The sequence below is a fragment of the Oncorhynchus gorbuscha genome, unplaced genomic scaffold (genome assembly GCF_021184085.1).
Source record: "Oncorhynchus gorbuscha isolate QuinsamMale2020 ecotype Even-year unplaced genomic scaffold, OgorEven_v1.0 Un_scaffold_2162, whole genome shotgun sequence".
Taxonomy (NCBI): Eukaryota; Metazoa; Chordata; class Actinopteri; order Salmoniformes; family Salmonidae; genus Oncorhynchus; species Oncorhynchus gorbuscha.
This window is the reverse complement of record NW_025746741.1, coordinates 3646-30000: the sequence shown is the minus strand read 5'-3', so window position 1 is coordinate 30000 and position 26355 is coordinate 3646. Positions and strand designations below refer to the sequence as shown.

At 46.1% G+C, this 26355-nt stretch overlaps 1 protein-coding gene across 1 annotated transcript in view; it reads left to right on the top strand.

Moving 5' to 3' along the window:
- Window positions 1–25539, top strand: part of LOC124025087 (glutamate receptor ionotropic, NMDA 2A-like) — a gene marked incomplete at its 5' end in the record, with an annotated part of 82113 nt that extends 56574 nt beyond the window's left edge. Inside the window, 5 exons of the mRNA XM_046338755.1 lie at window positions 3758–3929; window positions 5793–5946; window positions 12960–13085; window positions 13498–13727; window positions 25193–25539. Coding sequence (XP_046194711.1) covers window positions 3758–3929; window positions 5793–5946; window positions 12960–13085; window positions 13498–13727; window positions 25193–25357 — 847 coding nt within the window. The remainder of the gene's footprint in view (window positions 1–3757; window positions 3930–5792; window positions 5947–12959; window positions 13086–13497; window positions 13728–25192) is intronic.
- Window positions 25540–26355: the final 816 nt, after the last annotated feature.

Genomic DNA, 26355 nt, shown 5'->3' with positions numbered 1-26355 from the left:
TGTTACAGTGAGTCAGTACATCACAGTGAGTCAGTACAGTACCTTGAGTCAGTATGTTACAGTGAGTCAGTACATCACAGTGAGTCAGTACAGCGAGTCAGTAAAGTACAACAAGTCAGTACAGTACAGTGAGTCAGTACAGTACAGTAGAGTACAGCACAGTGAGTCAGTGCAGTACAATAAGTCAGTACAGTACAGTACAGTGAGTCAGTACAGTACAGTGAGTCAGTACAGTACAGTGAGTCAGTACAGTGAGTCAGTACAGTACAGTAAGTCAGTACAGTACAGTACAGTACTGTACAGTACATGAAGTCAGTACAGTACAGTGAGTCAGTACAGTACATTGAGTCATTACATCACAGTGAGTCAGTACAGTGAGTCAGTACATCACAGTGAGTCAGTACCGTGAGTCAGTACATTACAATGAGTCAGTACTGTGAGTCAGTATGTTACAGTGAGTCAGTACATCACAGTACATTACAGTACATTACAGTACAGTACAGTACAGTACAGTAGATTACAGTACATTACAGTACAGTACAGTACAGTGCAGTGCAGTGAGTCAGTACAGTACAGTGAGGCAGTACAGTACAGTGAGTCAGTACAGTACAGTGAGACAGTACAGTGAGTCAGTACAGTTATTCAGTACAGTACAGTACAGTGCAGTGCAGTGCAGTGAGTCAGTACAGTACAGTGAGTCAGTACAGTGAGTCAGTACAGTACAGTGAGACAGTACAGTGAGTCAGTACAGTACAGTGAGTCAGTACAGTACAGTGAGACAGTACAGTGAGTCAGTACAGTGAGTCAGTACAGTACAGTGAGTCAGTACAGTACAGTGAGACAGTACAGTGAGTCAGTACAGTGAGTCAGTACAGTACAGTGAGTCAGTACAGTACAGTGAGTCAGTACAGTATATTTAATAATATAGTAATATGTTACACTTTGCCTATCAATCTCCTAAGGACAGTGAGTCAGTACAGTACAGTGAGTCAGTACAGTACAGCGAGTCAGTACAGCGAGTCAGTACAGTGAGTCAGTACAGTGAGTCAGTACAGTGAGTCAGTACAGTACATTTAATAATACAGTAATATGTTACACTTTGCCTATCAATCTCCTAAGGACAGTGAGTCAGTACAGTACAGTGAGTCAGTACAGTACAGCGAGTCAGTACAGCGAGTCAGTACAGTGAGTCAGTACAGTGAGTCAGTACAGTGAGTCAGTACAGTACATTTAATAATACAGTAATATGTTACACTTTGCCTATCAATCTCCTAAGGACAGTGTGATTATGAATGTTTGTAAACAGCTTCCTGCTGTCTGTCCATTCTGCTCCTGTGGAGAGCGAGGACCATTTAAATTAACAAGAGTTAGATCAGCGTCTCTGGGCCGGGGACTGGGGATGGCTAGGAGGGGAGTATAGGAAGAGGAGGAGAGAGGAGGTGAGAGAGGAGGAGAGGAGAGAGGGGATGGAGACAGACAGACCTACTCTGTTACAGTAGCATCATGGAGACAGACAGACCTACTCTGTTACAGTAGCATCATGGAGACAGACAGACCTACTCTATTACAGTAGCATCATGGAGACAGGCAGACCTACTCTGTTACAGTAGTATCATGGAGACAGACAGACCTACTCTGTTACAATAGCATCATGGAGACAGACAGACCTACTCTGTTACAGTAGCATCATGGAGACAGACAGACCTACTCTGTTACAGTAGCATCATGGAGACAGACAGACCTACTCTGTTACAGTAGCATCATGGAGACAGACAGACCTACTCTGTTACAGTAGTATCATGGAGACAGACAGACCTACTCTGTTACAGTAGCATCATGGAGACAGACAGACCTACTCTGTTACAGTAGCATCATGGAGACAGACATACCTACTCTGTTACAGTAGTATCATGGAGACAGACAGACCTACTCTGTTACAGTAGCATCATGGAGACAGACAGACCTACTCTGTTACAGTAGTATCATGGAGACAGACAGACCTACTCTGTTACAGTAGCATCATGGAGACAGACAGACCTACTCTGTTACAGTAGCATCATGGAGACAGACAGACCTATTCTGTTACAGTAGTATCATGGAGACAGATCTACTCTGTTACAGTAGCATCATGGAGACAGACCTACTCTGTTACAGTAGTATCATGGAGACAGACAGACCTACTCTGTTACAGTAGCATCATGGAGACAGACCTACTCTGTTACAGTAGTATCATGGAGACAGACAGACCTACTCTGTTACAGTAGCATCATGGAGACAGACCTACTCTGTTACAGTAGTATCATGGAGACAGACAGACCTACTCTGTTACAGTAGCATCATGGAGACAGACCTACTCTGTTACAGTAGTATCATGGAGACAGACAGACCTACTCTGTTACAGTAGCATCATGGAGACAGACAGACCTACTCTGTTACAGTAGCATCATGGAGACAGACAGACCTACTCTGTTACAGTAGTATCATGGAGACAGACAGACCTACTCTGTTACAGTAGTATCACGGAGACAGACAGACCTACTCTGTTACAGTAGCATCATGGAGACAGACCTACTCTGTTACAGTAGCATCATGGAGACAGACAGACCTACTCTGTTACAGTAGCATCATGGAGACAGACAGACCTACTCTGTTACAGTAGTATCATGGAGACAGACAGACCTACTCTGTTACAGTAGCATCATGGAGACATACCTACTCTGTTACAGTAGTATCATGGAGACAGACAGACCTACTCTGTTACAGTAGTATCATGGAGACAGACCTACTCTGTTACAGTAGCATCATGGAGACAGACCTACTCTGTTACAGTAGTATCATGGAGACAGACAGATCTACTCTGTTACAGTAGCATCATGGAGACAGACCTACTCTGTTACAGTAGCATCATGGAGACAGACAGACCTACTCTGTTACAGTAGCATCATGGAGACAGACAGACCTACTCTGTTACAGTAGCATCATGGAGACAGACCTACTCTGTTACAGTAGCATCATGGAGACAGACAGACCTACTCTGTTACAGTAGCATCATGGAGACAGACAGACCTACTCTGTTACAGTAGCATCATGGAGACAGACAGACCTACTCTGTTACAGTAGCATCATGGAGACAGACAGACCTACTCTGTTACAGTAGCATCATGGAGACAGACAGACCTACTCTGTTACAATAGCATCATGGAGACAGACATACCTACTCTGTTACAGTAGCATCATGGAGACAGACAGACCTACTCTGTTACAGTAGCATCATGGAGACAGACAGACCTACTCTGTTACAGTAGCATCATGGAGACAGACAGACCTACTCTGTTACAGTAGCATCATGGAGACAGACAGACCTACTATGTTACAGTAGCATCATGGAGACAGACAGACCTACTCTGTTACAGTAGCATCATGGAGACAGACAGACCTACTCTGTTACAGTAGCATCATGGAGACAGACAGACCTACTCTGTTACAGTAGCATCATGGAGACAGACAGACCTACTCTGTTACAGTAGCATCATGGAGACAGACAGACCTACTCTGTTACAGTAGCATCATGGAGACAGACCTACTATGTTACAGTAGCATCATGGAGACAGACCTACTCTGTTACAGTAGCATCATGGAGACAGACAGACAGGGGGGCGGGATTCTGAAATCTTCAGCCAATGAAAGATGTCTATATAAAGAAGTGGTATTGAAGTTTCAGCCAATCACAGATGTCATTATTTCGGCGTTTCCACAGCAACACCACAGAGGCGGGCGGGACCTACATTAAAAAGTGCTGTAAAGGATTCTGCATCGACATCCTGAAGAAGATCGCGAAGTACGTAAAGTTCACCTACGATCTCTACCTGGTTACCAACGGTAAACATGGGAAGAAGATCAACAACGTGTGGAACGGGATGGTGGGAGAGGTGAGTGGCTAATAATTATTATATATTATAATATCATACAGTGTAGTTTACTCTGTCCTGTGTCATAGTTAAAACAACATCGTAGTTTACACAGCTAACGGCTAAAGGCTAGTCTCAGCATTATACTGTAGCATCATTTACTGTGTTTAGCTAACGGCTAATGGCTAGTCTCAGCATTATACTGTAGTATCATTTTACTGTGTTTAGCTAAGGGCTAAAGGCTAGTCTCAGCAATATACTGTAGTATCATTTTACTGTGTTTAGCTAACGGCTAAAGGCTAGTCTCAGCATCATATTGTAGTATCATTTTGCTGTGTTTAGCTATTGGCTAAAGGCTAGTCTCAGCATCATATTGTAGCATCATTTTACTGTGTTTAGCTAAGGGCTAAAGGCTAGTCTCAGCAATATACTGTAGTATCATTTTACTGTGTTTAGCTAACGGCTAAAGGCTAGTCTCAGCATCATACTGTAGTATCATTTACTGTGTTTAGCTAATGGCTAAAGGCTAGTCTCAGCATCATACTGTAGTATCATTTTACTGTGTTTAGCTAATGGCTAAAGGCTAGTCTCAGCATCATACTGTAGTATCATTTTACTGTGTTTAGCTAATGGCTAAAGGCTAGTCTCAGCATCATATTGTAGCATCATTTTACTGTGTTTAGCTAACGGCTAAAGGCTAGTCTCAGCATCATATTGTAGCATCATTTTACTGTGTTTAGCTAACGGCTAAAGGCTAGTCTCAGCATCATATTGTAGCATCATTTTACTGTGTTTAGCTAATGGCTAAAGGCTAGTCTCAGCATTATACTGTAGTATCATTTACTGTGTTCAGCTAACGGCTAAAGGCTAGTCTCAGCATCATATTGTAGCATTATAATATACAGCAGTGAGTTCCTACTGACGACATCAACAACAAGCTAACACACTAGATTAAAGATTAACCCAGAATCTGTCTCTCCCTCCTTCACTCCATCTCTCTCCATGTCTTTCTCCCCCCCACTCTCCCTCTATCTTTCTCCTTCCCTCTCTCCTCCCTCTCTCTTTCCCTCCCTCCTTCCTCCCTCTGTCCTTCCCTCTCTCTCCTCCCTCTCACTTTCCCTCCCTCCTTCCTCCCTCTGTCCTTCCCTCTCTCTCTTTCTCCTTCCTTCCCTCTCCTTTCCTCCCTCCTCCCTCTCCTTTCCTCCCTCCTCCCTCTCTCTCTTACCTCCCTCCCTCTCTCTCTTTCTCCTTCCCTCCCTCTCCTTTCCTCCCTCCTCCCCCTCTCTCTCTTACCTCCCTCCCTCCCTCCCTCCCTCTCCCCCTCCCTCCCTCTCTCTCCCCCCCTCCCTCCCTCCCTCCCTCCCTCCCTCCCTCCCTCCCTCCCTCCCTCCCTCCCTCCCTCCCTCCCTCCCTCCCTCCCTCCCTCCCTCCCTCCCTCCCTCCCTCCCTCTCCCCCTCCCTCCCTCTCTCCCTCCCTCCCTCCCCTCCCTCCCTCCCTCCCTCCCTCCCTCCCTCCCTCCCTCCCTCCCTCCCTCCCTCCCTCCCTCCCTCCCTCCCTCTCTCCCTCCCTCCCTCCCTACCTCCCTCCCTCCTTCCTTCCTTCCTTCCTTCCCCTCCCTCCCTCCCTCCCTCCCTCCCTCCCTCCCTCCCTCCCTCCCTCCCTCCCTCCCTCCCTCCCTCCCTCCCTCCCTCCCTCCCTCCCTACCTCCCTCCTTCCTTCCTTCCTTCCTTCCTTCCTTCCTTCCCTCCCTCCCTCCCTCCCCCTCCCTCCCTCCCTCCCTCCCTCCCTCCCTCCCTCCCTCCCTCCCTCCCTCCCTCCCTCCCTCCCTCCCTCTCTCTCTCTCTCTTTCTCCCTCCCTCCCTCCCTCCCTCCCTCCCTCCCAGGTGGTCTATAAGAAAGCTGTCATGGCCGTCGGCTCTCTGACGATCAATGAGGAGCGTTCTGAGGTCATCGATTTCTCCGTCCCGTTCGTGGAAACTGGAATAAGCGTCATGGTCTCCCGTAGCAACGGAACCGTCTCCCCGTCCGCCTTTCTTGGTAACCCTCGACGTGTTTTGGGGACATTTGGGTTGTCTGTCTGTGTTGTTTCACCACCTGACAGATTGTGTTTATCAACATAAAAAAACAGAACTGTCCCTCTCATATTCTGTCAAAACATGCTGCATCTGTTGGCTTCATTAAAACACACAGCACCACTAACAGGACTGGTCTATACAGCACCACTAACAGTACTGATCTATACAGCACCACTAACAGGACTGATCTATACAGCACCACTAACAGGACTGATCTATACAGCACCACTAACAGTATGGAGGAAGACAGGACTGATCTACACAGCACCACTAACAGGACTGATCTATACAGCACCACTAACAGTATGGAGGAAGACAGGACTGATCTACACAGCACCACTAACAGGACTGATCTATACAGCACCACTAACAGTATGGAGGAAGACAGGACTGATCTACACAGCACCACTAACAGGACTGATCTATACAGCACCACTAACAGGACTGGTCTATACAGCACCACTAACAGGACTGATCTATACAGCACCACTAACAGGACTGATCTACACAGCACCACTAACAGGACTGGTCTATACAACACCACTAACAGGACTGATCAATACAGCACCACTAACAGGACTAATCTATACAGCACCACTAACAGGACTGGTCTATACAGCACCACTAACAGGACTGGTCTATACAGCACCACTAACAGGACTGGTCTATACAGCACCACTAACAGGACTGATCTATACAGCACCACTAACAGGACTGATCTATACAGCACCACTAACAGGACTGATCTATACAGCACCACTAACAGGACTGATCTATACAGCACCACTAACAGGACTGATCCATACAGCACCACTAACATGACTGATCTATACAGCACCACTAACAGGACTGATCTATACAGCACCACTAACAGGACTGATCTATACAGCACCACTAACAGGACTGATCTATACAGCACCACTAACAGGACTGATCTATACAGCACCACTAACAGGACTGGTCTATACAGCACCACTAACAGGACTGATCTATACAGCACCACTAACAGGACTGATCTACACAGCACCACTAACAGGACTGGTCTATACAGCACCACTAACAGGACTGATCTATACAGCACCACTAACAGGACTGGTCTATACAGCACCACTAACAGGACTGATCTATACAGCACCACTAACAGGACTGGTATACAGCACCACTAACAGTATGGAGGAAGACAGGACTGAACTATACAGCACCACTAACAGGACTGATCTATACAGCACCACTAACAGGACTGATCTATACAGCACCACTAACAGGACTGATCTATACAGCACCACTAACAGGACTGATCTATACAGCACCACTAACAGGACTGATGTATACAGCACCACTAACAGGACTGATCTATACAGCACCACTAACAGGACTGATCTACACAGCACCACTAACAGGACTGATCTACACAGCACCACTAACAGGACTGGTCTATACAGCAACACTAACAGGACTGATCTACACAGCACCACTAACAGGACTGATCTATACAGCACCACTAACAGGACTGATCTATACAGCACCACTAACAGGACTGATCTACACAGCACCACTAACAGGACTGATCTACACAGCACCACTAACAGGACTGATCTACACAGCACCACTAACAGGACTGATCTATACAGCACCACTAACAGGACTGATCTACACAGCACCACTAACAGGACTGATCTACACAGCACCACTAACAGGACTGGTCTATACAGCACCACTAACAGGACTGATCTGTACAGCACCACTAACAGGACTGGTCTATACAGCACCACTAACAGGACTGATCTATACAGCACCACTAACAGGACTGATCTACACAGCACCACTAACAGGACTGATCTACACAGCACCACTAACAGGACTGATCTACACAGCACCACTAACAGGACTGATCTACACAGCACCACTAACAGGACTGATCTATACAGCACCACTAACAGGACTGATCTACACAGCACCACTAACAGGACTGATCTATACAGCACCACTAACAGGACTGATCTATACAGCACCACTAACAGGACTGATCTATACAGCACCACTAACAGGACTGATCTATACAGCACCACTAACAGGACTGATCTATACAGCACCACTAACAGGACTGATCTATACAGCACCACTAACAGGACTGATCTATACAGCACCACTAACAGGACTGATCTATACAGCACCACTAACAGGACTGATCTATACAGCACCACTAACAGGACTGATCTATACAGCACCACTAACAGGACTGATCTATACAGCACCACTAACAGGACTGATCTATACAGCACCACTAACAGGACTGATCTACACAGCACCACTAACAGGACTGATCTATACAGCACCACTAACAGGACTGATCTATACAGCACCACTAACAGGACTGATCTACACAGCACCACTAACAGGACTGGTCTATACAGCACCACTAACAGGACTGGTCTATACAGCACCACTAACAGGACTGATCTATACAGCACCACTAACAGGACTGATCTATACAGCACCACTAACAGGACTGATCTATACAGCACCACTAACAGGACTGGTCTATACAGCACCACTAACAGGACTGATCTATACAGCACAACTAACAGGACTGATCTATACAGCACCACTAACAGGACTGGTCTATACAGCACCACTAACAGGACTGATCTATACAGCACCACTAACAGGACTGATCTATACAGCACCACTAACAGGACTGATCTATACAGCACCACTAACAGGACTGGTCTATACAGCACCACTAACAGGACTGATCTATACAGCACCACTAACAGGACTGATCTATACAGCACCACTAACAGGACTGATCTATACAGCACCACTAACAGGACTGATCTATACAGCACCACTAACAGGACTGATCTATACAGCACCACTAACAGGACTGATCTGTACAGCACCACTAACAGGACTGATCTATACAGCACCACTAACAGGACTGATCTATACAGCACCACTAACAGGACTGATCTATACAGCACCACTAACAGGACTGGTCTATACAGCACCACTAACAGGACTGATCTACACAGCACCACTAACAGGACTGATCTATACAGCACCACTAACAGGACTGATCTATACAGCACCACTAACAGGACTGACCTATACAGCACCACTAACAGGACTGATCTATACAGCACCACTAACAGGACTGATCTATACAGCACCACTAACAGGACTGATCTATACAGCACCACTAACAGGACTGATCTATACAGCACCACTAACAGGACTGATCTACACAGCACCACTAACAGGACTGGTCTATACAGCACCACTAACAGGACTGATCTACACAGCACCACTAACAGGACTGATCTATACAGCACCACTAACAGGACTGATCTATACAGCACCACTAACAGGACTGATCTACACAGCACCACTAACAGGACTGATCTACACAGCACCACTAACAGGACTGGTCTATACAGCACCACTAACAGGACTGATCTATACAGCACCACTAACAGGACTGATCTACACAGCACCACTAACAGGACTGATCTACACAGCACCACTAACAGGACTGGTCTATACAGCACCACTAACAGGACTGATCTGTACAGCACCACTAACAGGACTGGTCTATACAGCACCACTAACAGGACTGATCTATACAGCACCACTAACAGGACTGATCTACACAGCACCACTAACAGGACTGATCTACACAGCACCACTAACAGGACTGGTCTATACAGCACCACTAACAGGACTGATCTATACAGCACCACTAACAGGACTGATCTACACAGCACCACTAACAGGACTGGTCTATACAGCACCACTAACAGGACTGATCTATACAGCACCACTAACAGGACTGATCTATACAGCACCACTAACAGGACTGATCTATACAGCACCACTAACAGGACTGATCTATACAGCACCACTAACAGGACTGATCTACACAGCACCACTAACAAGACTGGTCTATACAGCACCACTAACAGGACTGATCTATACAGCACCACTAACAGGACTAACAGGACTGCTATACAGTCTATACAGCACCACTAACAGGACTGATCTATACAGCACCACTAACAGGACTGATCTATACAGCACCACTAACAGGACTGATCTATACAGCACCACTAACAGGACTGATCTACACAGCACCACTAACAGGACTGGTCTATACAGCACCACTAACAGGACTGATCTATACAGCACCACTAACAGGACTGATCTATACAGCACCACTAACAGGACTGATCTATACAGCACCACTAACAGGACTGATCTACACAGCACCACTAACAGGACTGGTCTATACAGCACCACTAACAGGACTGATCTACACAGCACCACTAACAGGACTGATCTATACAGCACCACTAACAGGACTGGTCTATACAGCACCAGTAACAGGACTGATCTATACAGCACCAGTAACAGGACTGATCTATACAGCACCACTAACAGGACTGGTCTATACAGCACCACTAACAGGACTGATCTATACAGCACCACTAACAGGACTGATCTACACAGCACCACTAACAGGACTGATCTACACAGCACCACTAACAGGACTGATCTATACAGCACCACTAACAGGACTGATCTACACAGCACCACTAACAGGACTGATCTATACAGCACCACTAACAGGACTGGTCTATACAGCACCACTAACAGTATGGAGGAAAACAGGACTGATCTATGTCTAATCTGATGTGTGTCTATATGTCTCTGTATGTATCTAATCTGATGTGTGTCTCTATGTCTCTGTGTGTGTGTGTATTCATGTCTCTTCTCTCTGTCTCTCTCTGTGTGTCTCTAATCTAATGTGTGTCTATATGTCTCTGTGTGTATCTAATCTGATGTGTGTCTCTGTGTGTATCTAATCTGATGTGTGTCTCTGTGTGTATCTAATCTGGTGTGTCTCTGTGTGTATCTAATCTGATGTGTGTCTATATGTCTCTGTGTGTATCTAATCTGATGTGTGTCTCTGTGTGTATCTAATCTGATGTGTGTCTCTGTATGTAACTAATCTGATGTGTGTCTCTGTGTGTATCTAATCTGGTGTGTCTCTGTGTGTATCTAATCTGATGTGTGTCTGTATGTCTCTGTATGTGTCTAATCTGATGTGTGTCTCTGTGTGTATCTAATCTGATATGTGTCTCTGTGTCTATCTAATCTGATGTGTGTCTCTGTGTGTATCTAATCTGATGTGTGTCTCTGTGTCTCTGTGTGTATCTAATCTGATGTGTGTCTGTGTGTCTCTGTGTGTATCTAATCTGATGTGTGTCTCTGTGTGTATCTAATCTGATGTGTGTCTCTGTGTCTCTGTGTGTATCTAATCTGATGTGTGTCTCTGTGTGTAACTAATCTGATGTGTGTCTCTGTGTGTATCTAATCTGGTGTGTCTCTGTGTGTATCTAATCTGATGTGTGTCTGTATGTCTCTGTGTGTATTTTATCAGATGTGTCTCTCTGTCTCTCTCTGTGTGTATCTAATCTGATGTGTGTCTCCGTGTGTCTCTAATCTGATGTGTGTCTCCGTGTGTATCTAATCTGATGTGTGTCTCTGTGTGTATTTTATCAGATGTGTCTCTCTGTCTCTCTCCGTGTGTATCTAATCTGATGTCTCTCTCTGTGTGTATCTAATCTGATGTGTGTCTCCGTGTGTATCTAATCTGATGTGTGTCTCTGTGTGTATCTAATCTGATGTGTGTCTCCGTGTCTCTGTGTGTATCTAATCTGATGTGTGTCTCCGTGTGTATCTAATCTGATGTGTGTCTCCGTGTGTATCTAATCTGATGTGTGTCTCCGTGTGTGTCTAATCTGATGTGTGTCTCCGTGTGTATCTAATCTGATGTGTGTCTCTGTGTGTATCTAATCTGATGTGTGTCTCCGTGTGTATCTAATCTGATGTGTGTCTCTGTGTGTATCTAATCTGATGTGTGTCTCCGTGTGTATCTAATCTGATGTGTGTCTCCGTGTGTGTCTAATCTGATGTGTGTCTCCGTGTGTATCTAATCTGATGTGTGTCTCCGTGTGTATCTAATCTGATGTGTGTCTCTGTGTGTATCTAATCTGATGTGTGTCTCCGTGTGTATCTAATCTGATGTGTGTCTCTGTGTGTATCTAATCTGATGTGTGTCTCCGTGTGTATCTAATCTGATGTGTGTCTCCGTGTGTATCTAATCTGATGTGTGTCTCCGTGTGTATCTAATCTGATGTGTGTCTCCGTGTGTATCTAATCTGATGTGTGTCTCCGTGTGTATCTAATCTGATGTGTGTCTCCGTGTGTATCTAATCTGATGTGTGTCTCCGTGTGTATCTAATCTGATGTGTGTCTCCGTGTGTATCTAATCTGATGTGTGTCTCCGTGTGTATCTAATCTGATGTGTGTCTCCGTGTGTATCTAATCTGATGTGTGTCTCCGTGTGTATCTAATCTGATGTGTGTCTCCGTGTGTATCTAATCTGATGTGTGTCTCCGTGTGTATCTAATCTGTTGTGTGTCTCTGTGTGTATCTAATCTGATGTGTGTCTCCGTGTGTATCTAATCTGATGTGTGTCTCTGTGTGTATCTAATCTGATGTGTGTCTCCGTGTGTATCTAATCTGATGTGTGTCTCCGTGTGTATCTAATCTGATGTGTGTCTCCGTGTGTATCTAATCTGATGTGTGTCTCCGTGTGTATCTAATCTGATGTGTGTCTCCGTGTGTATCTAATCTGATGTGTGTCTCCGTGTGTATCTAATCTGATGTGTGTCTCCGTGTGTATCTAATCTGATGTGTGTCTCCGTGTGTATCTAATCTGATGTGTGTCTCCGTGTGTATCTAATCTGATGTGTGTCTCCGTGTGTATCTAATCTGATGTGTGTCTCCGTGTGTATCTAATCTGATGTGTGTCTCCGTGTGTATCTAATCTGATGTGTGTCTCCGTGTGTATCTAATCTGATGTGTGTCTCTGTGTGTATTCATGTCTCTTCTCTCTGTGTGTTTCAGAGCCGTTCAGTGCGACGGTGTGGATCATGATGTTTGTGATGCTGTTGTTGGTAACAGCGATGGCTGTGTTCATGTTTGAATACATCAGCCCTCTGGGCTTTAACAGGAACCTGGCACAGGGTAGAGGTAGGTACACACACACACACACACACACACACACACACACACACACACACACACACACACACACACACACACACACACACACACACACACACACACACACACACACACACACACACACACACACACACACACACACACACACACACACACACACACACACCAACGCACACTTTTAAGTCTGAATTTACCTTTTCCTTCCTTCCTTCCTTCCTTCCTTCCTTCCTTCCTTCCCTCCCTCCCTCCCTCCCTCCCTCCCTCCCCCTCCCTCCCTCCCTCCCTCCCTCCGTCCCTCCCCTCCCTCCCTCCCCCTCCCTCCCTCTCTCCCTCCCTCCCTCCCTCCCTCTCTCCCTCCCTCCCTCCGTCTCCCTCCCTCCCTCCCTCCCTCCCTCCCTCTCTCCCTCTCTCCCTCCAGACCCCCACGGCCCATCGTTCACTATGGGTAAGGCGGTGTGGCTGCTGTGGGGTCTGGTGTTCAACAACTCTGTCCCGGTTCAGAACCCTAAAGGCACCACCAGTAAGTTCATAGTGTCGGTGTGGGCCTTCTTCGCCGTCATCTTCCTGGCCTCTTACACAGCCAACCTGGCTGCCTTCATGATCCAGGAGGAGTTTGTAGACCAGGTCACGGGACTGTCGGACAACAAGGTAATGTTTTACTGTTTATACTCTCAGCATGTTAAGATTGATAGTTACAATAACATTGATTTGATAAAAAAAAAAAAAAAAAATTTTTTTTTTATTATGTACGATGTTCCAGTCCCATTGAGAATGTCGCTGGAGCGAATCATCACTTCTGGTGACCTTAAGAACTCGTGTTAGCTCCCTCGAGCTGATCCCCCCCCCCTACACAAAGGGGGCTTTAGCTCAGAGAGCTAACACTATCTTGAGCTACACCGATTCCCTGTGTTGAATCCGCTGTCGCTGTCGATATATACATGGCCCGGAGTTTAGAGATAGAGATAGAGACGGGGCCTAGAAATAGGGTTTTTAGTAGATCGTGTTTTCACCTAGATGTTTATGTTTACATTCTATGTCTGTATGTTCTGTGCTGCCTTCACGTCCTCCACGGAACGATCGGAAATGCACAATTTCCGAGTCGGAACTACAAACGGGGAAACTAGAGTTACAATCTTGTAACCCCCTCGGATTCCCCGTCGGAATGTTTCCGAGATTCCGAGATTCCGCAGAGCGCGTGAAGCTAGCATAGAGGCTAGGGAATCACAGCATAGCCACCTACTTTATGTCAGCTTCAGTTCTATTGTCCCATAGACTTAAATAGACAGCTCTAGTGTTCCCGAAGACTGTGTTTAGCATGGGCCCTCTATCTACCTCTATGGACATACTGTCCCATAAACATAGATAGATAGCTCCAGCGTCCCGAAGACTGTTTTTAGCATGGGCCCTCTATCTACCTCTATGGACCTACTGTCCCATAAACATAGATAGATAGCTCTAGTGTCCCGAAGACTGTGTTTAGCATGGGCCCTCTATCTACCTCTATGGACCTACTGTCCCATAAACATAGATAGATAGCTCTAGTGTCCCGAAGACTGTGTTTAGCATGGGCCCTCTATCTACCTCTATGGAGGTACTGTCCCATAGACTTTGATAGACAACTGGGCCTTCTATCTACCTCTATGGAGGTACTGTCCCATAGACTTTGATAGACAACTGGGCCTTCTATCTACCTCTATGGACATACTGTCCCATAGACTTTGATAGACAACTGGGCCTTCTATCTACCTCTATGGAGGTACTGTCCCGTAGACTTTGATAGACAACTGGGCCTTCTATCTACCTCTATGGAGGTACTGTCCCATAGACTTTGATAGACAACTGGGCCTTCTATGTACCTCTATGGAGGTACTGTCCCATAGACTTTGATGTAAGTCGCTCTGGATAAGAGCGTCTGCTAAATGACTTAAATGTAAATGTAAATGTACTGTCCCATAAACTTTGATAGACAACTGGGCCTTCTATCTACCTCTATGGAGATACTGTCCCATAGACTTTGATAGACAACCGGGCCTTCTATCTACCTCTATGGAGGTACTGTCCCATAGACTTTGATAGACAACTGGGCTTTCTATCTACCTCTATGGAGGTACTGTCCCATAGACTTTGATAGACAACTGGGCTTTCTATCTACCTCTATGGAGGTACTGTCCCATAGACTTTGATAGACAAATCTAGTGCCCCCAAAAACGTGTTTTTAGCAATGGGCCTTCTATCTACCTCTATGGATCTGTTGTCCTCATCCTGTCTCCATTAACATCTAATGTCCTGTTTTTGTTTGTGTCCTTAAGTCATCTACAGGTACGTATTTATCACAATTTATCAGGCTATTACAGAGGCCTGGAGTTGTTTCCTGTGGGGGGAAAACTCCCCGGGACGTAGTAATAATAATAATGATTGTTTTACGACCGGTGAATGCCACAACCATTGTAACCGTAGTAACGAAGGTCTCGAGGCGTTGTGGACCCCGTGCTGACCAATAGAAGTGAAAAGGTCCATCTACTGCTCGGGCCCCAGGACACACCTACACTACACTGGGATGTAGAGCTGGACTGCAGGATGGAAACACGGCTGATCCATGGTGCTTAGATCAGAGAGAGAGAGAGGAGTGGGGGTCAGAGAGCAGGGACACACACACACACACGCACGCACGCACGCACGCACGCACACACACACACACACACACACACACACACACACACACACACACACACACACACACACACACACACACACACACACACACACACACACACACACACACACACACACACACACACACAGTGGGCTAAGGAAGTTTAAACTCCCCCACAGAACCTTGACAGTATAGCTCCAGTTTATGATCCTCTAGCAGCGGTAGAATCCTATCCACGACACAGCTGATTGGCCGCGGTACCGACTGTAGAATTTGTCAGTGCGACATTTCTGGTGTTTCTCTCATGGACTCAATGGAGACAAGAAGGTTGATTCACATTTTCCCCATAAAAAGTTCTGCTTTTTAAAAATGATTCTCCTCTAATTTGGGACTGATTTTGACCTGGGACACTAGCTGGGTGCAGTTAATTATCAAGCAGAAAACCAGCAGTACTCTGTACTTATAATAATAAGAATAGTGATCAGGTAGAGCTGAAAACCAGCAGTACTCTGTACTTATAATAATATTAATAATAATGATCAGGTAGAGCAGAAAACCAGCAGTACTCTGTACTTATAATAATAAGAATAATGCTCAGGTAGAGCTGAAAACCAGCAGTACTCTGTACTTATAATAATATTAATAATAATGATCAGGTAGAGCTGAAAACCAGCAGTACTCTGTACTTATAATAATATTAATAATAATGATCAGCTAGAGCAGAAAACCAGCAGTACTCTGTACTTATAATAATATTAATAATAATGATCAGCTAGAGCTGAAAACCAGCAGTACTCTGTACTTATAATAATATTAATAATAATGATCAGGGAGAGCTGAAAACCAGCAGTACTCTGTACTTATAATAATATTAATAATAATGATAAGGTAGAGCAGAAAACCAGCAGTACTCTGTACTTATAATAATATTAATAATAATGATCAGGGAGAGCTGAAAACCAGCAGTACTCTGTACTTATAATAATATTAATAATAATAATTCTCATGACCGTAGGAACCCTCATCCCGTTTTAATTCCGCTTTGATCAAACTTTATATATATATTTGTTTAAACTCTGTTTTTGAATCTGAACCGCCACTGTGTTTTATAGTGGAGTCGGTACGCAGTCACCCCCCCCCCCCCCTAAAAATAAATAAATAAATTGCCCCGTCCCAAGTCAAGCACTGGCTACCTGCGACAGGACGTAAGGAGCTGCTATCCGTCACCGTGGTAACGACGTGTGATCGGTTCTGATCAGAAGTATTGTATCACTATTGATCTGATTCTGTGTTGTTTGTGTTACCAGTATGATGACGTATAATGATGTTATTACATAGCCTCCACATTGACTCTGTACCGGTACCCCCTGTATATAGTCTCCACATTGACTCTGTACTGTAATACCCTGTATATAGCCTCCACATTGACTCTGTACTGTAATACCCTGTATATAGCCTCCACATTGACTCTGTACCGTAACACCCTGTATATAGCCTCCACATTGACTCTGTACTGTAATACCCTGTATATAGCCTCCACATTGACTCTGTACTGTAATACCCTGTATATAGCCTCCACATTGACTCTGTACCGTAATACCCTGTATATAGCCTCCACATTGACTCTGTACTGTAATACCCTGTATATAGCCTCCACATTGACTCTGTACCGTAATACCCTGTATATAGCCTCCACATTGACTCTGTACCGGTACCCCTGTATATAGCCTCCACATTGACTCTGTACCGGTACCCCTGTATATAGCCTCCACATTGACTCTGTACCGGTACCCCTGTATATAGCCTCCACATTGACTCTGTACCGTAATACCCTGTATATAGCCTCCACATTGACTCTGTACCGTAATACCCTGTATATAGCCTCCACATTGACTCTGTACCGTAATACCCCTGTATATAGCCTCCACATTGACTCTGTACCGTAATACCCCTGTATATAGCCTCCACATTGACTCTGTACCGTAATACCCTGTATATAGCCTCCACATTGACTCTGTACCGTAATACCCTGTATATAGCCTCCACATTGACTCTGTACCGTAATACCCTGTATATAGTCTCCACATTGACTCTGTACCGTAACACCCTGTATATAGTCTCCACATTGACTCTGTACCGTAATACCCTGTATATAGCCTCCACATTGACTCTGTACCGTAATACCCTGTATATAGCCTCCACATTGACTCTGTACCGTAATACCCTGTATATAGCCTCCACATTGACTCTGTACCGTAATACCCCTGTATATAGCCTCCACATTGACTCTGTACCGTAATACCCTGTATATAGTCTCCACATTGACTCTGTACCGTAATACCCTGTATATAGCCTCCACATTGACTCTGTACCGTAATACCCTGTATATAGTCTCCACATTGACTCTGTACCGTAATACCCTGTATATAGCCTCCACATTGACTCTGTACCGTAATACCCTGTATATAGCCTCCACATTGACTCTGTACCGTAATACCCTGTATATAGTCTCCACATTGACTCTGTACCGTAACACCCTGTATATAGTCTCCACATTGACTCTGTACCGTAATACCCTGTATATAGTCTCCACATTGACTCTGTACCGTAATACCCTGTATATAGCCTCCACATTGACTCTGTACCGTAACACCCTGTATATAGCCTCCACATTGACTCTGTACCGTAACACCCTGTATATAGCCTCCACATTGACTCTGTACCGTAATACCCTGTATATAGCCTCCACATTGACTCTGTACTGTAACACCCTGTATATAGCCTCCACATTGACTCTGTACCGTAATACCCTGTATATAGCCTCCACATTGACTCTGTACCGTAACACCCTGTATATAGCCTCCACATTGACTCTGTACTGTAACACCCTGTATATATCCTCCACATTGACTCTGTACCGTAATACCCTGTATATAGCCTCCACTTTGACTCTGTACCGTAATACCCTGTATATTGCCTCCACATTGACTCTGTACCGTAATACCCTGTATATAGTCTCCACATTGACTCTGTACCGTAACACCCTGTATATAGTCTCCACATTGACTCTGTACCGTAATACCCTGTATATAGTCTCCACATTGACTCTGTACCGTAATACCCTGTATATAGCCTCCACATTGACTCTGTACCGGTACCCCCTGTATATAGCCTCCACATTGACTCTGTACCGTTACCCCCTGTATATAGTCTCCACATTGACTCTGTACCGTAACACCCTGTATATAGTCTCCACATTGACTCTGTACCGTAACACCCTGTATATAGTCTCCACATTGACTCTGTACCGTTACCCCCTGTATATAGTCTCCACATTGACTCTGTACCGTAACACCCTGTATATTGCCTCCACATTGACTCTGTACCGTAATACCCCGTATATAGTCTCCACATTGACTCTGTACCGTAACACCCTGTATATAGTCACCACATTGACTCTGTACCGTAACACCCTGTATATAGCCTCCACTTTGACTCTGTACTGTAACACCCTGTATATAGCCTCCACATTGACTCTGTACCGTAATACCCTGTATATAGCCTCCACTTTGACTCTGTACCGTAATACCCTGTATATTGCCTCCACATTGACTCTGTACCGTAATACCCTGTATATAGTCTCCACATTGACTCTGTACCGTAACACCCTGTATATAGCCTCCACATTGACTCTGTACCGTAATACCCCTGTATATAGCCTCCACATTGACTCTGTACCGTAATACCCTGTATTTAGCCTCCACATTGACTCTGTACCGTAACACCCTGTATATAGCCTCCACATTGACTCTGTACCGTAATACCCTGTATATAGCCTCCACATTGACTCTGTACCGTAATACCCTGTATATAGCCTCCACACTGACTCTGTACCATAATACCCTGTATATAGCCTCCACATTGACTCTGTACCGGTACCCCCTGTATATAGCCTCCACATTGACTCTGTACCGTAATACCCTGTATATAGCCTCCACATTGACTCTGTACCGTAATACCCTGTATATAGCCTCCACATTGACTCTGTACCGTAATACCCTGTATATAGCCTCCACATTGACTCTGTACCGTAATACCCCTGTATATAGCCTCCACATTGACTCTGTACCGTAATACCCTGTATATAGTCTCCACATTGACTCTGTACCGTAATACCCTGTATATAGCCTCCACATTGACTCTGTACCGTAATACCCTGTATATAGTCTCCACATTGACTCTGTACCGTAATACCCTGTATATAGCCTCCACATTGACTCTGTACCGTAATACCCTGTATATAGCCTCCACATTGACTCTGTACCGTAATACCCTGTATATAGTCTCCACATTGACTCTGTACCGGTACCCCCTGTATATAGTCTCCACATTGACTCTGTACCGTAACACCCTGTATATAGTCTCCACATTGACTCTGTACCGTAACACCCTGTATATAGCCTCCACATTGACTCTGTACCGTAATACCCTGTATATAGCCTCCACATTGACTCTGTACCGTAACACCCTGTATATAGCCTCCACATTGACTCTGTACCGTAACACCCTGTATATAGCCTCCACATTGACTCTGTACCGTAATACCCTGTATATAGCCTCCACATTGACTCTGTACTGTAACACCCTGTATATAGCCTCCACATTGACTCTGTACCGTAATACCCTGTATATAGCCTCCACATTGACTCTGTACCGTAACACCCTGTATATAGCCTCCACATTGACTCTGTACTGTAACACCCTGTATATAGCCTCCACATTGACTCTGTACCGTAATACCCTGTATATAGCCTCCACTTTGACTCTGTACCGTAATACCCTGTATATTGCCTCCACATTGACTCTGTACCGTAATACCCTGTATATAGTCTCCACATTGACTCTGTACCGTAACACCCTGTATATAGTCTCCACATTGACTCTGTACCGTAATACCCTGTATATAGTCTCCACATTGACTCTGTACCGTAATACCCTGTATATAGCCTCCACATTGACTCTGTACCGGTACCCCCTGTATATAGCCTCCACATTGACTCTGTACCGTTACCCCCTGTATATAGTCTCCACATTGACTCTGTACCGTAACACCCTGTATATAGTCTCCACATTGACTCTGTACCGTTACCCCCTGTATATAGTCTCCACATTGACTCTGTACCGTAACACCCTGAGAGAGGGAGGGAGAGAGAGAGAGAGACAGAGAGAGAGAGAGAGACAGAGAGAGAGAGAGAGAGAGAGAGAGAGAGAGAGAGAGAGAGAGAGAGAGAGAGAGACAGAGAGAGACAGAGAGAGACAGAGAGAGACAGAGAGAGACAGAGAGACAGAGAGAGAGAGAGAGAGAGAGAGAGAGAGACAGAGAGAGAGAGAGAGAGAGACAGAGAGAGAGAGAGAGAGAGAGGGAGAGAGAGAGACAGAGAGAGAGAGAGAGGGAGAGAGAGAGACAGAGAGAGAGAGAGAGAGAGGGGGAGGGATATCGGAAGAGGGAGGAGTTTCAGAAAGAGGGGTGGATATCAGAAGAGAGAGGAGTTTCAGAAAGAGGGGAGGGATATCAGAAGAGGGAGGGGTTTCAGAAAGAGGGGGAGGGATATCAGAAGAGGGAGGAGTTTCAGAAAGGGGGATGTATATCAGAAGAGGGAGGAGTTTCAGAAAGAGGGGGTGGAATATAAGAAGAGGGAGGAGTTTCAGAAAGAGGGGGGGTATCAGAAAGAGGGGGAGGGATATAAGAAGAGGGAGGAGTTTCAGAAAGAGGGGGAGGGATATCAGAAGAGGGAGGAGTTTCAGAAAGAGGGGGAGGGATATAAGAAGAGGGAGGTATATAAGAAAAATGGGAGACGACTGAAGAAGAGAGAGCTCAGCTGTTTTCCTTCTTTCTTATATATAGCAGAATAGAGAAGGGAGAGGACTGAAGAAGAGAGAGCTCAGCTGTTTTCCTTCTTATATAGAAGAGAAGAATAGAGAAGGGAGAGGACTGAAGAAGAGAGAGCTCAGCTGTTTTCCTTCTTTCTTATATATAGCAGAATAGAGAAGGGAGAGGACTAGAGAAGAGAGAGCTCAGCTGTTTTCCTTCTTATATAGAAGAGAAGAATAGAGAAGGGAGAGGACTGAAGAAGAGAGAGCTCAGCTGTTTTCCTTCTTTCTTATATATAGCAGAGGAGAGAAGGGAGAGGACTGAAGAAGAGAGAGCTCAGCTGTTTTCCTTCTTTCCTATATAGAAGAGAAGAATAGAGAAGGGAGAGGACTGAAGAAGAGAGAGCTCAGAAGAGGAAAGAGTGGAATAAGAAAGAGGACAGAGGACAGAGGACAGAGGACAGAGGAAAGAGGACTGAGGACTGAGGACTGAGGACAGAGGAAAGAGGACAGAGGAAAGAGGACAGAGGACAGAGGAAAGAGGACAGAGGAAAGAGGACAGAGGACAGAGGAAAGAGGACAGAGGACAGAGGAAAGAGGACTGAGGACAGAGGAAAGAGGATTGAGGAAAGAGGACAGAGGACAGAGGAAAGAGGACTGAGGACAGAGGAAAGAGGACTAAGGAAAGAGGACAGAGGACAGAGGAAAGAGGACAGAGGAAAGAGGACAGAGGAAAGAGGACTGAGGACAGAGGAAATAGGAAAGAGGACAGAGGAAAGAGGACAGAGGACTGAGGACAGAGGACAGAGGAAAGAGGAAAGAGGAAAGAGGACAGAGGAAAGAGGAAAGAGGACAGAGGAAAGAGGACAGAGGACAGAGGACAGAGGAAAGAGGACAGAGGAAAGAGGACAGAGGAAAGAGGACAGAGAAAGAGGACAGATGAAAGAGGACAGAGAAAAGAGGACAAAGGACATAGGACAGATGAAAGAGGACAGAGGAAAGAGGACAGAGGTAATAGGACAGAGAACAGAGGAAAGAGGACAGATGACAGAGTACAGAGGAAAGAGAGAGAGAGAGAGAGAGAGAGAGAGAGAGAGAGAGAGAGAGAGAGAGAGAGAGAGAGAGAGAGGGAGAGAGGGAGAGAGAGAGAGAGAGAGAGAGAGAGAGAGAGAGAGAGAGAGAGAGAGAGAGAGAGACAGACAGGGAGTGAGATAGAGAGAGAAAGAAGAGAGATAGAAAGGAGAGAGACACAGGAGAGCAGGCCGGAAGGGGAACTGTGGAGAGACGAGATCTGCTCCGTCAGGTTACGTAAGAGAGTGACACACAGCACACCCTGAAAGAGAGGGAGGAGAGGAGAGAAAGAGGAGATCAGAAGAGACAGAGAGAGGGAGGAGAGGAGAGAGAGATGAGACAAGAAGAGACAGAGAGAGAGACAGACAGAGAGTGAGATGGAGACAGAGAGACAGAGAGAGAGAGAGACAGAGAGAGAGAGACAGAGATTGAGAGAGACAGAGAGAGAGACAGACAGTCAGACAGAGAGTGAGATAGAGACAGAGAGACAGAGAGAGAGAGAGGGAGAGAGAGAGAGAGAGAGAGAGAGACAGAGAGTGTGAGAGAGAGAGAGAGAGAGAGAGAGAGAGAGAGAGAGAGAGAGAGAGAGAGAGAGAGAGACAGAGAGTGAGATAGAGACAGAGAGAGACAGAGAGAGAGACAGAGAGAGACAGGGAGAGAGAGACAGAGAGTGAGAGAGAGATAGAGAGAGAGAGCGAGAGAGAGAGAGACAGAGAGACAGAGAGAGACAGAGAGAGAGACAGAGAGAGACAGAGAGACAGAGAGTGAGAGAGAGAGAGACAGATACCGAGAGACAGACAGAGAGGGAGAAGGAGAGAGAGAGTCCTTTACTCTGAGGCTGTTTACTCTGAGGTCCTTCACTCTGAGGTCCTTTACTCTGAGGTCCTTCACTCTGAGGTCCTTTACTCTGAGGTCCTTTACTCTGAGGTCCTTTACTCTGAGGTCCTTTACTCTGAGGTCCTTTACTCTGAGGCTGTGTACTCTGAGGTCCTTTACTCTGAGGTCCTTTACTCTGAGGTCCTTTACTCTAAGGATGTTTACCCTGAGGTCCTTTACTCTGAGATCCTTTACTCTGAGGTCCTTTACTCTGAGGTCCTTTACTCTGAGGTCCTTTACTCTAAGGCTGTTTACTCTGAGACTGTTTATTCTGAGGTCCTTTACCCTGAGGCTGTTTACTCTGAGGTCCTTTACTCTGAGGTCCTTTACTCTGAGGTCCTTTACTCTGAGGTCCTTTACTCTAAGGCTGTTTACTCTGAGGTCCTTTACTCTGAGGCTGTTTACTCTGAGGTCCTTCACTCTGAGGTCCTTTACTCTGAGGTCCTTTACTCTGAGGTCCTTTACTCTAAGGCTGTTCACTCTGAGGTCCTTTACTCTGAGGCTGTTTACTCTGAGGTCCTTTACTCTGAGGTCCTTTACTCTGAGGTCCTTTACTCTGAGGTCCTTTACTCTGAGGTCCTTTACTCTAATGCTGTTTACTCTGAGGTCCTTTACTCTGAGGTCCTTTACTCTGAGGTCCTTTACTCTGAGGTCCTTTACTCTGAGGCTGTTTACTCTGAGGTCCTTTACTCTGAGGTCCTTTACTCTGAGGTCCTTTACTCTGAGGTCCTTTACTCTGAGGTCCTTTACTCTAAGGTTGTTTACTCTGAGGTCCTTTACTCTAAGGCTGTTTACTCTGAGGCTGTTTATTCTGAGGTCCTTTACTCTGAGGTCCTTTACTCTGAGGCTGTTTACTCTGAGGCTGTTTACTCTGAGGTGCTTTACTCTAATGCTGTTCACTCTGAGGTCCTTTACTCTGAGTTCCTTTACTCTAAGGCTGTTTACTCTGAGTCTGTTTATTCTGAGGTCCTTTACTCTGAGGTCCTTTACTCTAAGGTCCTTTACTCTGAGGTCCTTTACTCTAAGGCTGTTTACTCTGACGTCCTTTACTCTAAGGCTGTTTACTCTGAGTCTGTTTATTCTGAGGTCCTTTACTCTGAGGTCCTTTACTCTAAGGTCCTTTACTCTGAGGTCCTTTACTCTGAGGCTGTTTACTCTGAGGCTGTTTACTCTGAGGTCCTTTACTCTGAGGTCCTTTACTCTGAGGTCCTTTACTCTGAGGTCCTTTACTCTAAGGCTGTTTACTCTGAGGTCCTTTACTCTGAGGTCCTTTACTCTGAGGCTGTTTACTCTGAGGTCCTTTACTCTGAGGTCCTTTACTCTGAGGCTGTTTACTCTGAGGCTGTTTACTCTGAGGTCCTTTACTCTGAGGTCCTTTACTCTGAGGTCCTTTACTCTAAGGCTGTTTACTCTAAGGCTGTTTACTCTGAGGTCCTTTACTCTGAGGTCCTTTACTCTGAGGTCCTTTACTCTGAGGTCCTTTACTCTGAGGTCCTTTACTCTAAGGGAGTTTACTCTGAGGTCCTTTACTCTAAGGCTGTTTACTCTAAGGTCCTTTCTCTAATTCTCAGAGAGATGTTTCTGCAGCCCTATCCTTTCTGTTCTCATTCTTCTCCTTCTCCCCCCTTCCCCCTTTCTCCAGTTCCAGAACCCGTATGCGTACTCCCCTCCGTTCCGTTTTGGGACGGTCCCCAACGGTTCGACGGAGAGGAACATCAGGAAGAATTACCCTAACATGCACGAGTACCTGTCCAAGTACCACCAGACAGGGGTTCAGGACGCTCTGGTCAGCCTGAAGACGGGGTAGGGAGCCTGGGCACGGCGGGGAGGGGCGAGGGCCCCCTCTGTGGGTCTCACTCACCTATCTCTGGTCTGGATGTCTCATCATATGAGGGGCTGAATGTCTCTCATCGTGTGTGTCTGTTCTCGCTCTCTGCGTCGGTATGTCTCTCTCTCTGTGTGTGTGTGTGGTGTGTGATGCTGCACTCTAGCTATAGACCGCGCGTGTGTGTGTGTGTGTGTGTGTGTGTGTGTGTGTTTGGTGTGTGATGCTGCACTCTAGCTATAGACCGTGTGTGTGTGTGTGTGTGTGTGTGTGTGTGTGTGTGTGTGTGTGTGTGTGTGTGTGTGTGTGTGTGTGTGTGTGTGTGTGTGTGTGTGTGTGTGCGTGCTATTTGAATGGTTATCACACAGTGGGAGATGGAGGAGCTTTGAGGTCATATTGGAGGAATGAGGAGAGGAGGAGAGGAGGGGAGGAGAGGAGGAGAGGAGGAGAGGGGGGAGGAGAGGAGAAGGGGAGGAGGAGCTTTGAGGTCATATTGGAGGAATGAGGGGAGGAGGAGAGGAAGGGAGAAGGGGAGGAGAGGAGGAGAGGAGGAGAGGGGGAGGAGAGGAGAAGGGGAGGAGGAGCTTTGAGGTCATATTGGAGGAATGAGGGGAGGAGGAGAGGAAGGGAGAAGGGGAGGAGGGGAGGAGAGGAGAAGGGGAGGAGGGGCGGAGAGGAGGAGAGAAGGGGAGTAGGGGTGGAGAGGAGGAGGGGAGGAGGGGAGGAGGGGAGGAGAGGAGGGGAGAATGGGAGGAGAAGGAGAGAAGAGGAGGAGATGAGGGGAGAAGGGGAGGAGAGGAGAAGAGGAGGAGAGGAAGGGAGAAGGGGAGGAGGGGAGGAGAGGAGGGAGAAGGGGAAGAGGGGAGAAGAGGAGGGGAGAAGGGGAGAAGAGGAGGAGAGGAGGAGAGGAGGAGAGGGGGAGGAGAGGAGGAGAGGAGGAGATGAGGAGAGGGGGAGGAGAGGAGAAGGGGAGGAGGGGG